Source organism: Humulus lupulus, chromosome X (genome assembly GCF_963169125.1).
Source record: "Humulus lupulus chromosome X, drHumLupu1.1, whole genome shotgun sequence".
Taxonomy (NCBI): domain Eukaryota; kingdom Viridiplantae; phylum Streptophyta; class Magnoliopsida; order Rosales; family Cannabaceae; genus Humulus; species Humulus lupulus.
Window position 1 is genome coordinate 143,642,099 of NC_084802.1, and position 15,299 is coordinate 143,657,397.

General features: G+C 33.1%; 1 protein-coding gene and 1 pseudogene across 1 annotated transcript; both read left to right on the forward strand.

Annotated features, from left to right (window-relative positions):
• Positions 1-3,191: 3,191 nt before the first annotated feature.
• LOC133806335 (phospholipid-transporting ATPase 2-like) lies at positions 3,192-6,833 on the forward strand (annotated as a pseudogene).
• LOC133804346 (phospholipid-transporting ATPase 2-like) lies at positions 4,096-6,178 on the forward strand. The gene is made up of 5 exons (XM_062242512.1): positions 4,096-4,206; positions 4,420-4,524; positions 4,677-4,774; positions 4,873-5,015; positions 6,015-6,178. Exons 1-5 carry the CDS (start codon positions 4,096-4,098, stop codon positions 6,113-6,115), a joined length of 558 nt encoding a protein of 185 aa, XP_062098496.1. The 3' UTR covers positions 6,116-6,178.
• Positions 6,834-15,299: the final 8,466 nt, after the last annotated feature.

Genomic DNA, 15,299 nt, shown 5'->3' on the forward strand with positions numbered 1-15,299 from the left:
GATATAAGGCCGAGAGGTGAAGCTCACATCTAGAGTTTGGGTTTGACACAAAGTTTAGGTGGGATTCTAGGTTCTATTGTTTAGTTCTTAAACTTCTTCTTCTCTTTATACTTGATGATCATTGACGAAGTTTGGTTCATATCTAAGGTTTGAATTTCAAAAATCAAGAAAGGCTAGGGTTTCGAGGTTCCAAGGTGGTGAATTTTTAAGAGGTTCAGCCTACACATGCTCTAAAGGTGTCATCGTATTTCTAAGTTTGATTTTCTATTAGGGTTTGCACTATGTTTAAGAGTTGACCATTATGAGAATGTTTTTTTTTTTTTATGATTTTGGGTTTGGTGCACGTGTTGCATGCCCCATGCAAAGAGGTTTGGGCGTGTGGCTTAGATGTTTGGGCATGATGTTGTTCTTACAATAATGTTCTTATTTTATGATTAGGTTTTGATAATTGAATCATGATCTTTTCCTAGTCAAGACTCACCCACACCAAGGCAAGGAGGTTAAACGTGTTTGCTTGATTGCTAATGTTTATGGAATGCATGTTGTATGCTAAATGTTTCAGGGCATGTACTTGGGAAGGTAAAAGGTGGAGAAAGGTAGCCATAATTTTGACCAAAGTGGTCGCTAAGAGGACCACAATGCTTCCTTGTAGCATCTCTCCCATTTACATGCGTAGAGCGCACATATGTTTTTTTGTATGTTTTGTTGTCATATGAGCTTATGGTTTCCTATATAAGGTTTGCACTTATATTGCTTGTTTGGTTTAATTCTCCTTACTGAGTTATTAGCTCACCTCCTTACCTTTTCCTCCTTGTAGGTAATAAGTGAATGCATGTTTTGTGATAAATGGTGGGTTGAGATCCTTCCAAAAGGACGTATGGACGCTATGAGGGGCCTTATGAATGGAAGCGATCAAGAATGCCATAGGATCTGTTAATGTTATTTTTATTAGCTATTTCATTATGGGAAAAATACTTATTGCATGAGATTATGTTTTATTTTATTTTAAATGAGACATCCAGATGTTATTGCGTGTTTTTTTTAATTATGTTTAAGAATAAATGTTCCATTTTCAAGTTTAAAGTAAGTTTTATTTCAAAATACTTGTTGTATTGAGATAGGTCAAATTAGGGCGTTACATCTCGAAGCCCAATAAGGAAGTACAAATATGCAAACAGAACTTTTCAATAATCATAACCACTTTAGAAACTAACATAAAATCATAACTTCCTTAGTTCATACAATGTTGCAGCATTTCCAAGGCATTAACTTAACTCTTACCATTTGTCTATATTTCTAATTTTCATAGCACTAACATACACTTTGATGTCTTAACATGCATGACATCTATCAAAACACAACATTTAAAATCATCATAGCTTATCATTAACTTGGTATGACATAACATCAAATTAGTCATAGGAAAACATCACAATTGTCATAACATGAATTCTCCGACATAACATATGTCAACTTAGCATTTATACATTAATACATAAACATTAAAGGCAACAAGTACTATGGAATATAACTTAGGTGAGGAAACTATCCTCCTAGGATCCCATTGGTCAAATTCTGGGGCTCGTCTGGCAAACATTCATACATAGTAAACTCATCTACCCAAATACTTGTGCTTGCAACCATCATCATAAACATAGCAACACATAACACATCATTTAGAAAACTAGCTAACTTCTTTTCCTCGGGTCCTTGCAAACAACAGAGAGGGACTGCTTCACAATAATTCCTAAAATCAAAGCAATAAACTTTACTTTAATTTACATTACTCATAAACATAAGAAAATACAAACTTGCATAAAACTCCAAGCTTAGGTCCTCATAGACATTAGCATCCTCTAACTTGAACACAAAGTTACCTTGAAAGGGCCATGCATTTCATATTTTAAAGATGATTCCCAACTTTCAATAACCAATACATTTCGAAACCCTAGCATGGATCTAAACCAACATAGTTATCAAAAGATAAAACAAGGTGTTACCTTCCACCAAGTGGCTAAACCCTCTACTCCTCTCTTCCACCTTTGATGTGTTCTCAACCTTAGCCAACATGATTACACATCTCTAAATTAGCTACAACAAGACGTGAGAAAATTCTAGAAACAAAAGGATGATACTTATCTAAAACGAGCCTTGGCTCTTCCTTTCCTTTCTCTTCCTTCTTCTTTTTGAGCCACCATTGCTCTTCTCTCTTCCTTTTTTCTTCATGTCTTCCATTCTTCACTACACCAAATACCTATTTCCATAACACATCAATATAATAGAAATGAAAAGGAGTTATGGTAAATGTTATGTATGCAGCAAAATAAAAAGGCGGTAATATTTTGGGAGCCCGCCACTCATACATTTTTTTTCAGAAAAAATCACATCAATTTCGGACTCACCATTTTCTTCTTCGGCTAAGCAAAGTCCGAACTTTATCTTCGGTTTCATCATCCCTGCTTCAAATCTGAGCTCACATCTCCTCCATCCCTCAAATCTTAGCCTCCATCCCTCACATCTCCTCCATCTCTCTCTCGTCTTTCTCTATCTCTCTGTCAGTAGGGTTCCATTCGTTGGGTAAGGATATATAGTTTTAGGTGTTATTGATCTGGGTCATTGGTTTTTTATGCTAATCGAGCTTAATTTGGGAATAAATCTAATGGGTTGTTTGATTTTCTGTTTCCCTCTACCTCCGGCCTCCCCCGACCTCTGCTCTCACACTCTCTCTCCATATTTCTCGGCAACGGACAGTCCAGCAAGCCGAGCAGCGGAGGAAGTAGAGAACCCATTGACAGCGACTTCTCCAACAGGCTCTCGGCTCGCTCTCTCTGATTAGCAACGGCGCAGGAAGGGACTCCTCCAACAAGTTCTGTCAGCTCTCTTCTTTCTTTGTGTCTTGGACTGAATTAACTGGTCATAGCGAATTGAGATGGATGTGAACATCTTGTTTTGAAGCGTGGTTTGATTTTTTCTATGTAATTTTCTTCAGTCCAATTTTCCTTACATATAATACAAATTTTTCTCTTAGAGTGTCCCTCAATAATCTGCAAATCGGTTTCCTTCTTCGTCCGCCCCTCCTCTCTGTATATATACTATAAGCACATAGGCTAAATATTAGGTAAATGTAATGAAGAAGCAGAGCAAAGGAGAATCGAGTATATTATCTGAAATGAGATTGACACTTGGCCTTAATGTCTTTAGTTGTTTCAGATAATTACATGTACTTCTATGTGATAACTTTGCTACAAGCATTCTTATTTTCTTTTGTACTGCTTATCACTAACAAATAATATGTTTTCAGCCGCTTCATAAACCAGTACTTTCTGCTAATAGCATGCCTTCAGTTATGGTCTCTTATTACTCCAGTAAATCCTGCCAGTACATGGGGTCCACTTATTTTCATTTTTGCTGTCTCTGCAACAAAACAGATTTCTTTCAGACAAGAAAGCGAATGAGAAAGAAGTTTGGATTGTGAGGCAGGACATAAAGAAACATGTATAGACATTTCTTTTCTTTACTCCTCTTTGGTTGCATTTATTTTATTGTGACAAACTGACTGGTCGTATTCACTTGTAGGTTCAAGCACAGGATATTTATGTGGGTAATATAGTATGGCTCCGAGAGAATGATGAAGTGCCATGTGATCTGGTTTTGATTGGGACATCTGATCTGCAAGGAATGTGCTATGTTGAGGTAAATATAAAATCCTTGACAAGTAACTTACCAAGTTTGGTGCAATAAGCAACACCCAGCCTTTACATGTCATATAGATAGTGAGTCATGCTTCTTCTTCTTCTTCTTCTCTCTCTCTCTTTCTCTATCTATCTATCTATATATATATATATGTCTCTCTTTAAAGGCTGTCATGTGGTTGATGGCTTCAGTGCCTACAAATTTTGTACCTTCTCTGCAATCTGACCAATTTTAGTTATGGAAGTTTCCAGAGGATTGATGCTGTAATGTTAGAATATCATAATATACGTGTATCTTAATGTTATCTCAACGAGTTTACATAGTGAATTATTCTTATTTTTATCAGGCAATGAAACCAAGTTGGGTATGAGTAGGGGCATACCTGAACCAAAGCTTACAGCTATGGATGCTATGATCGACAAGTTGACTGGAGCTATATTTGTTTTTCAAATTGTCTTTGTTATGGTTCTTGGTGTAGCTGGTAATGTATGGAAGGATACGGAAGCAAGGAAGGCAAGTCTTTTTTTTTTTCCTTTTCTTTTTAATGACTTAACTGTGGTATTATATCTCTAATTCTGCACACCATTACTTCAAAAAAAAAAAATGAAGGAATGGCATACGTAATGTTGATTGTTGAGTAGAATTTCTCCCCCCTTGCTTTTTCCTTTTCAGTATATCCTTTTACTTTCAGTGTTTGACTTTAGTGTTCATTTATACCATTTGCAGCAATGGTATGCCGAGTATCCCGAGGAAGGTCCATGGTATGAACTGTTGGTCATTCCACTTCGTTTTGAGCTACTTTGTTCTATCATGATCCCCATATCAATTAAGGTATCCTTCTGTATAAAAATGTGTGAGAAACTGTGGTTCATAAATCATTATAAGAATAAAATACACAGCAATGCTTTTGTTAACAAAAGTTAGAATTTCTCTGTTTGAAAGCGGTTGATAGTCTTTAGTGTAAGCTGTTATATCTTTGGCAGGTGTCCCTTGACCTTGTGAAGAGCTTGTATGCAAAGTTTATTTATTGGGATGATAAAATGATTGACCATGAGACTATTACTCCAGCCCATGCAACAAAGTGAGTGTAATTGGTATCGTAGTAATTGTCAATGCTTCCCCCCCCCCCCCCCCCCCCTTTTGAATATATGCATATGAGGTTTATATAATATGTGGCAGTACAGCAATCAGCGAGGACTTGGGCCAGGTTGAGTACATTTTGACTGACAAAACTGGTACTCTAACAGAAAATAAGATGATCTTTAGAAGGTGTTGTATCAGTGGCATTTTCTATGGAAATGAGACAGGAGATGCCTTAAAAGGTATGGTGTTTTTCTGAACAAATAATTCTGTTAAACTTAAGTAGTTATTAATTTAATTTGGGGTTGTAAATCTGTGTTAAGTTGACCTTACATCAAAAATGTATTTTGGGGATAATTCCCTTGTGTATATGCCTTAGCGGTTCATTCTGCTGCAAAGATTCTTGGTCTTGATGTTCAGTATTGTTACTGTAGAAAGTAATAGTGATGAAACAATTCTTGGTGAATTAGAGAGGTATTATCCATTGTGGCATCCCATGCCTGAATGCCCTTGTATTTGGCATATGGCATGAAGCAAAAGTAATGGAGATTGTATATTATTGTATATAGTGTGATCGTTTGACATATCTTTTGCTTTTACTTTTATATAGTAGAAGAAGAGAAGTAAAAGGCCAAGTTTTTTTTTTTCAATTATGGTTTGGATAGTCTATTTTAATTTTTTTTAAATCGCAACAAATATTTTATTATATTTAAGTTAATTTTATTAATTAGACCAAGGATAAAATATGTAATCTAAGTTTTTTTTTAAAAAAAAATATTAAAACTGAAAACAACTTCCCTTTTTTATTCAAAAGATCTTTATGAAGAAGTTAATGGACATTTACTTCCTCATAGAGTTTTAAAATTCATAAAACAGTCTTGAAAATTCATCCAAGCACTCCTCAACAAAAAAAAAAGGAACAAAATTCATCCAAACACACTTAAAAAAGTAACATTTAGGCTCTGGAAAAGTTTCAAAGCCATGTCAAACAGGCCCTCTGAATGATTTGTTTAAGACCTATGAATGTCGGGCTATGTGGTTATGTTCATAGTTCAATTGCTCATGTGTTAATATGTAGGTTCAAAGACAAATAATAAAGAAAATGTACTATTTGTTTTAAATGGGCTTGGTGATTGGCTAATTTATTTCTGTCATTGATTTGATATCATTGACAGTTATAGGACTCTTTTGGATTATAATTTAACTTTATTTTCTGATTAGTTTTGTTTTATGATAAAAAGATGCAAGGTTGCTCAATGCTGTTGCAAGTGGTTCTCCTGATGTTATACGGTTCCTTACAATTATGGCAATATGTAATACAATAATACCAGTACAGAGGTGATTTTGCTTCTATATGTATTTTTTTTTTTTTTTTTCTGTTTTTGATGGTTTTACAATCTCTTGATTTTCCCATAGATTAAGAAGATTACCATTTATTGTGATAACATGTAGGAGATATGGAAGACAAAATAAATGCAATTATATACGGATTTTGATCTTTGCATATTTCTTTTGCTCTTTGTAGCAAAAGTGGTGCTATCATGTACAAGGCGCAATCCCAGGATGAGGATGCACTTGCCAAGATGTTGCTCAATTCCATATGGTTTTCTTCAATAAAAGTGGAAATATTCTTGGTACGCTGGTTTGTTCTTTGCTATTTGGATATTCTGTTTTGATCTAAGGTTTGGCTATTTGATATTGATCAATATATTACAGAGATCAAGTTCAATGCTTCTACACTTCGGGTTTTATTTCACTTTAATAAGTGATGATGCATTTCTCTCTCTCTTCAGGGTGTGATTGAGTGCCCTGTTCCTGACAAGGACATTAGAAGATTTGATGCAAATTTACGGTTGTTTCCTCCTTTTATTGATAACGATCTGTGCCCATTAACCATTAAAAACACAATTCTTTAGTCATGTTACTTGCGGAATACCGAATGGGCATGTGGAGTAGCTGTTTATACAGGCAAGTTTGTTTATTCTAGTTGTGAAGGCCATATTTTAATGCATACCTCTCTGTTCATGCATGCACATATTTGTTTTGTTTTGAAGCAATAAGAAAAGGGAAGTTCTCATAAATGGTAAATGACCTTATGCAGTATATGAAAAAAATTATGAATAAAGTATGAAAATTTGTACTTTAATCATGACATCTGCTGGTGAAGTCGACAACTTTCATATTAATTATCAACATCAATATGCCAAGGGAAATATCTTAGTACCTCCCAAACTTGCTACTGTATCTTAAGAAATAATAATTGATAAAACTTGTATTTCTGATTGATGGGAATAGCACAAATATAAGTGAGTCATGCTTCTTCTTCTTCTTCTTTTTCTCTCTCTCTTTCTCTATCTATCTATCTATCTATATATATATATATGTCTCTCTTTAAAGGCTGTCATTTGGTTGATGGCTTCAGTGCCTACAAATTTTGTACCTACTCTGCAATCTGACCAATTTTAGTTATGGAAGTTTCCAGAGGATTGATGCACCCAGCTGTATTTTCTTTCCTTTTGGATTTTGGATTATGGATTTTGTGTTTATTTTTATATTTTTCTTTCCTTTTTTGTGATGCAAACCAAGTGTGTGTGAAAATGCCTCAATGGACTAAGATTTTGAAATTTAGTGAATGATTCTTCTATAGGCTAATGTAGTTGTTGCTTATTGTTCTCTAGGCCTTTTTTTTTTTATTTTAGTTTTAAATTTGGAAGTATATATTATGGAATGACCTAAATAGTTGATTCTTTGAAGAGGAATTTTTTAGATAATATTTTTAAAGATTTTATTCCTAAAGATGATATGAATCTTAATTTTTATTTTGTTGCTCCTTAATGTTAAATTGAGGCACCTAGCCATTATGAAGGAAAGTATATAGAATAATTTATTGAAGTATCTCATATATATTTCAAATATTCTAACTATGCCAGTGAAGCTTAAAGAGATTGTTTGGGCTTTATATAATTTTATCCAGATAAGTGTAGTCTTTTTAGGGGAATAAATGATGTGTTTAAGACATATTTTTAATAATGTACAATATTGAACAATATTTGATTATGATGGGTATATGTTTTGATTTATTTCTGTATTAATTGATTTGTGAATTAAATCTAATGAAAGAGGAGGCTAGATGAGATAGAGGCCGATGTGGAAGTGCTGATGTATTAGAAGAGTTGGGGATAGTTATCGACCTGGAACTTGAGGTTGGTACTGTAAATTTATGTTTTAGATGAATAAGCTGGTAGATTAATAAGATGCTATACCAATTTCAAATTTGTCAATGTCTTTGTCAGCAACAGCTTCTCATCTTGTAAGAGTGTAACTGAACTAATTATCATATGGTCAATTTATCTCCTGATAACAGGGAGTTTCAAGCTGTGTGAAAGAAGCAGGCATTGGATTTATGATGCCTCCAACATATCATCCAGCAATGAAGGTTGTCCGCTCAGTCAGGAAAAAGCTGAAAGTAAAAACTGTATTTAATATATTGGGCCCTATGTTAAACCCAGTAAGAGTACCATATGCTATTGTGGGGGTCTATGCAGAAGATTTGGTAAGTTTTTTGTCAGATTTTTATAATTTTAAACTTTACTTCTACCTGTTTTGTTGAATTGTGGTCTACATATGATGTTCATGGTGACTAGCAAATATGACTTGCATATCTAAGGCTTTTACAATATATATTGAAAATTTCTGGACCTTCCTTTCTATTGAAAATTGTACAATATATATTCTTTCATTTCTATTGAAAATTGTGCATGAATATACTGTTTTTCTATGTTTGCATATTTTAGGACCTTGATCAAGACTCCAAATGCAGCTCACGAATAGGGCTATGGACGGGGTTGGAGGGCTCGGGCTTGCAGAGGGTCGAGGATGGCTCGATCTCACGGAGAGGTGATGGGTCAAAACTTGAAAAACTTGAAAAGCAGGAAAACCTCGCTGAACCCATTATTTTCATGTTGCTGGTATGTTCTATAAATTTCTGGCTGTCTTTGTTCGTGTGATGTCTAAATAAACACAAGTGTGAAAAGTACAAAGTATATTTGATTAAATATTTGCACTCTAGTCATGTTGACTGTTATATACGAAATGGGGAGTCTTATGTAGGATTAAATCAATACTTAGAGTTCTCAACTGTAACTTTAATGAAATTTATTTGGAAAAAAAAAAGATGAATTTTTTAGCTGCTGTTTTCAATTTTGATCCACTTAGAGAAAACCTAAATATTGAATTCTTATAACTGTTTGTTGGAGTTTGCATATCCTGTTATTACTTTGTATACGATTTTCTCTTTTTATTAAAGTTACTCTCTTGCATCTCTTGTTTATAATCAACTTTTTTTTTTTTTATATCTCTTCCCTTAGAACACTAGGCAATATATATAATAATCACTTAGTATGCCTAGTACATTTCTTATAATCTTATTGGACATATATTCAGCCAATAATAATAGGCCTAATTAGTAACTAGTTCTTTTTATTTTTTATGGAATAATTAAACCTCAAAGAAGGCCTAATATTCTTATCATCTGTCTTGTTATAAGTAGTTGTGTGTCACGATAAAACTTTGTTATTGCACTAGTTCTTTGTCACTCACTGAATTAGCTTACATAACTAACTCTTGAACTCTCTTTAAACAATCCTCACAGTTGCTACTTTATCATGCCATTAATAGAAGATTTATTTAATTCTTCCTGCTGAAAATTACAATGTCCAAGTAATGCTTGAACTTTGAGAGAGTTGGAGATTTTTCAGCATAAATATCTGTTGTATGAACTTACTTATGTCAATATGATCTTCTGCTTTAGTGGCAGCTATGATTATGGCAGTGAAAACATTTGATAACTACTGAATTTAAATTGGATTGATTCTCAGATTGAAGATTGCATTCCCTAGTTTTAACCTGTTCCTGAATTTTGGTTTTAGTCTCTCTAGCTCTTAATTTCCATCTCTCAGAACTATAGTACTAAATTTCTAATTCAGATTATTTAGGAACCAGTTGTAATGATAGTAGAATTCTTCTATGTTGTATAGTTTCATTAAATTTCTGTTGATGAAGAAGTTTATCAAAATTATACACCATAGAAGTTTAGACTATTAGAAAAGTATTATAATAACTAATAAAATAAAGTCATATGAGTTTGATCTGTTCTGACTTTATATGGATTTGTTCTATTTCCTTGTGGACAGCCCTTTGAGTTCCCACTCTGCAATTTAATGAAACTCCTATGCAAAATTCATCTTTTCTTCAATTCAGTTATTCTTTTGACAGATTTTCACTTAATTAATTTTGTAAATTTTTCTTTTTCTCCACATTTAGTGCCACATCAGGGGGTATTCTAGACAAATATGTTGAAGCAGAGGATAAGAAACATGGAGATATTCTAAGACTGGTAACTTTTATTCTTCTTCTACATTGTACCCTTGGTGCAAAACATTGTCAATTCAGTTTGGTATTTTTTTTTCAATAACTCATAAAGGAAAATATTTACAATGTTGTGAGCAGGACCATTTCAGCTCAAGATCTGTCCCATTTTTCAGGTTTGTATTGTTTTTCTACATTTTTATTTCTGCTCTCTTTGTCTCTCTCGGCTCCCTCTCTCTCTCTATCTCTCACTCATCTCTTTTTTGCATTTCTTAACTATTTCTACCAGGAAGTTTCAGAATAATACTTAGAGGGAAGTTGTGGAACATCAAAATATCGCTAATGATCTCAAATTTCAACAATTTATTGTGTATAAACCTTAGAATGCAGGAGCTATTGAGGTTTGTTATATTGTGTTGTTTCAGTTGTCTTCATCATGTTTCAATGATTTCCAGGATGCTATTAGTTCATAATTTTTGTTGGTACTTGCAGCTCTTTGGTTTAACTTGAACTTCTTTCTCTCATTATTCAGGGTCAAATTATAAAAACTATTGGGTTTCTTACCAACTTCTTTCTGTTGGTATTGATGCAAAGGTTTTTGTGCCTTCTTACCCAAAATCTCTGACTGAGTTGATGGGAAAGTCTTCTATTTTGCTTATCAATGGAAGCTTGCAAAGGAGAATCCATGGACTAGTGGGTGGCTTCTTTAAATCTCCACAACTCAAGGCTCAAATCACCAGAGACATGTACAAGTATGTCCAAGAATCTATGACAAATTGGAGCCATGACCGACCCATCTACATTCAGGATGAAACCAAAAATGTAAGCTCTCTTTCTCACACATCTTGATCTTGGGGAATGAGTTGTGAGGATATTCTTTAATATTTGAAGTTTAGAAAGGAAAAATAAAAAATAAAGACTATTACTTGGTTCATCTGAGTTTAGTTTTTTTGGGAAGAGTTTGAAGTAGACACAGCAAAAAACAAAAGATGCCTTCTATCTTTAAAGTTTAAACCTTTGGCCTTTTTTGTGTGGTTAAGATATTTTTAGGGGGTGATTTATTTATATTCATAAATATTTATTTGTTTGGGGGGGATAAAGAATCTGTCTGTGAAACAGTGAAAGTAATAATTATTGATTTTTGAAATACCCCATCTCTGGCTTCTACTTAGGTTTGAAAATGATTTGCTAAATAGAAAAGGTGAACCAGTTGTTATGGGGTTCAGAATAAGTTTGTTTGAATAATTGTCTGTCAAAACAGATTCACAATTATTATGTTTAATGGTACTTTTTAAAAGTTAATAACACATATAAGACTAAACCCCCTTTTGGTCTCTCTCTCAGATTGCATTTCAAGTACTAGTTAAGGCATTGATTAATTTGGATCCTGGTATGAACCACTTAGTTTGTTGTTTCTCTTTATTGGATTGCTATAGTAATCAAATTATTATAATCATTTTACTTAGACTATTATTATATTTTTTGAGTTTATCTATGTGTTCAACTCATTTTGTGTTTGCTGGTATGATTAAGAGGAACATGGTCTCTAAGTATTTTTTTTTGTATGTATGACAGGATAGAGCTCATTGTCCTTTCCACTTAAAAACTGGAGCTTGTCGATTTGGTCAGCGTTGTAGTAGAGTCCATTTCTACCCTGATAAATCTTGCACTTTGCTTATCAAGAATATGTATAGTGGACCTGGCATTGCTTGGGAGCAGGATGAGGGGCTTGAGGTCTGTTAGCATTACTTTTGTGATTCTCGTATCTTGCTAATGGCTATGAAATTCTTCTATTTTTCATTGCATAAAGATTGAACTTTTTTTTAATCTCATCTCACTTCGTATTGTTGTTTGACAAGAGAAAGCATTTATTAAGTTCCTGATAGTAATGGTTTGAGTGAGTCAATCCTTTTAACTCATACCCTCTTTGATTTTTTCTTTTCTTCACTCTGAATGCTAACATGTAGAACTTCTTTAGTTCCATACTATGTCTTTTCTGAAGCTTTTCTTCTATTGTTCTGGGAATAGCATTAGTCATTGGTCTGGCTCTTAGAGGTTTCCTTGCACAAGTAGTGTTTCTTGGTGTATGAAATGAATATGGTAATTTTGTCACATTTACACATCATGTATTATTTTCTTTTTATAAATTTGTACAACAGCCTGTAGAGAAGTTACCACATCTGCAACCCTTTTGTCTAATTACTTTCTATTTATGCTGCTGGGTGCTCCTTTTGTATAGTTCTTTATTCTGGCAATTAGATAGCCTCCATTATAGTTGCGTTTTAGATTTTTCTTTTTCTCTTATTGGTTGGATGTAGTGTATGTTGGGAAATTTTTTTTTTACCCTCGTGGTTTTTCTGCTATTTTTTCTTTTTTATTTCCTTCTTTCTTGCTTTACTTATTTCTTAAATCAGAGATGCTAGGCATAATTGTAACTTTATTTTTCTGATATGAGAAAGAAAAACAAAATAAAAATCAATTCCATAGTTTGCTAACTAAATAAACAGAGTCATTTGGCTCTGTTTCTTTGCTGTTGGGAGCTGTTCTTTTAGTTTTGTTCAAGTTTCTATTGTAAGTTTATTAGGTATAGAGTTTCTTTTCCTGTTGGAAGACTAGGTAAGGGTAGACTAGACTCGTTTTCCCATATAGCTGCTTGAAGAAGACTTGAGATTCAGTTAGGTCAATCACTTTGGGGACTTTCTAGTCCAACTTCTTTGTTTGAATTCCATGGAAGAAAAGCTGCATGTAGAAATGCAACTTTTCATTTCTTGAGAAGAAAAATCATGACCCACCTTTGATATTTGGTGTCTTGCTTGGTCCCACCTTATGGTGCTTCAAGCAAGGCCTTTCTTTTGTTGTGAGTATGTTATGTTATGATGGATAATTTTGATTAATAAAATTTGGTTGTTGTATTGCGTGAATTTACTTCTCATTATATAGTTTCTCTAGAATGGGGATAGAAGTTAGTACAAAATGTATGAATTGTTTCTTCATATTAATAATAAAATGACTTTTTTTTTACAATGTGCAGGTATATTGAGATGATTTCTTTGGAGCAATTCTTGACAACATTTGTAGTTGAGGCCTTTAGAATGGAAGAATGTATTTCACTAATTTTTGTGTACATTTCTTGTTTTGTATTTAGTGATAAAGGAATCTAAATTGGGCATAAATTATGTTGTAATATGATTTCTTAAGCCTAGACTAGTAGACTAAATATTGTAATTACATTTTGAGTAATTAATAAAAATCTATTTATGTTACCTTATTTGGCTTCAACTTTCATATTTGTTTTCCTAGTTTTGTGTAAGTTAAAAAAGGTTATGTTTCTCTAAGCTAATATAACACATGTGTTATACTAAAGTGTAGTATAACACAAATAATGTGTTATATTAAAGTCTAGTATAATACAAAAAATGTGTTATACTAAAGTATAGTATAACACAAAAAATGTGTTATACTAAAGTGTAGTATAACACAAAAAAAGTGTTATATAATCGACTATAAATAACATAATTTAACACTTATCTATATATTAAAATAACACAGAAATTGTGTTATCGTTGACAGTACAATAACACATCTGTATAACACTGATAAAGTGTTATGTAAAGTACCCTGACCTACGATAACGTAGTCGGTCTTAACACATCAGAAAGTGTTATCTTATGTTTTGATAACACACTTTCGGTGTTATTAAAAGCATTTTTTCTTGTAGTGCTTGTCTCTTCTCTTCTCTTAGTGTGTTTGGCCTAAGCCTTCCCCCACCTCTATTTATAGGCTTTCTTCCCACCAACCACATCTCAACATTAATTCCAATAAATGCCAAATCCCATGTTATCTCTTAATCAATTATCCTTATCAAATCCCATGATTTCCTCTCATTAATTATCCTAATCAAATCCCATGATTTCCTCTCATCATGATTCTAATCAAATCTCATGATTTTCTCTCATCAATTATCCTAATCAAATCCCATGATTTCCTCTCATCATGATTCTAATCAAATCTCATGATTTCCTCTCATCAATTATAATCAAGACCATTGATTACCCTAATCACCATCATACCCTCCCATGATCTCCTTTTGAATTGAATTCTATAATTTTTGAAAATGGCACCTAGTCTTCATTCTATACCATGTTCATCAATCACCAAGATCAATAAAGTCTAATCACCATAAATTTCAAAATTCTCTAGTAATTACTCTCCCAAATCCATGATCAATCAACATTAAGATGATAATCACTCATAATGAACATCTTTTCCAAATATGGTAACTCTCATAACATCTTTAATGCTTATCCATTCCAATCACATGGCAACTATCCATTATACTCTTGAAATCACACTTTATGATCTTCCATTCTAAAAAAAGAAACTATTCATTATTCTCTTGTCCATGATCAATACTACATTCATCTTTCCTTCTTAGTCATTTTCAGCACACATGTTATTTCTCACAAAAATAAAAATAAATTTAAAAGAAATAACTCAAGCATCACCATAATTAGAAAAAAAAAATACCATACAACAAGTATTATTCTAGTTATGGCATAAACAAATAAATAAAAATAAAAAAATACAACGCAAATAATATCTATTGAATATTACAAAAAGTGAATTGATAAATAGTGAAAGCTTTGTTCCATTAATTATGTATTAATATAAAACACTATATAGTGTGAATTTTATTATCAAAGAGTGGAAGCCCAACAGTTTTGTAAAGATGGGGCTTGTTGACGCGATTTTTTGCCAACAAGATAAGAAATAAAATGGGTAGATTAGTGCTTAATAGTAAACTGTAATGAAATAACAAGAACTCACTCAAAAGCATAGAACTTTTACGTGGTTCAGTGGTTAAAATCCACCTAGTCGACAAGTCAATATTATTACTTCTTCTCTCTCTATTTTGGCAGAGTTTTGGTAATACAGAATCGTCGTCCCATTTCCTATCCAATATTCCTAGTATTTATAGGAGAATTCCATGGACAGGTTTGAGTAATCGTGTAAACAAACCGTGTAACTACACATAAGTCCAACTCGTAATAAGTCAAGGACGCCTAACATTAGATTTGGCCATTATGAATCTCAAGGTGCTCACATGGTTAATAATCAGATATTCTACTTTGTTATTTTTCCATGTATCTACCTACCAG

Coding starts and splice junctions, on each gene's coding strand:
- LOC133804346 (XM_062242512.1), top strand. CDS start 4,096: ATGGATGCTATGATCGACAAGTTGACTGGAGCTATATTTGTTTTTCAA. Junction 4,775..4,872: donor ACTCCAGCCCATGCAACAAA/GTGAGTGTAATT, acceptor AATATGTGGCAG/TACAGCAATCAGCGAGGACT. Junction 5,016..6,014: donor GACAGGAGATGCCTTAAAAG/GTATGGTGTTTT, acceptor TATGATAAAAAG/ATGCAAGGTTGCTCAATGCT.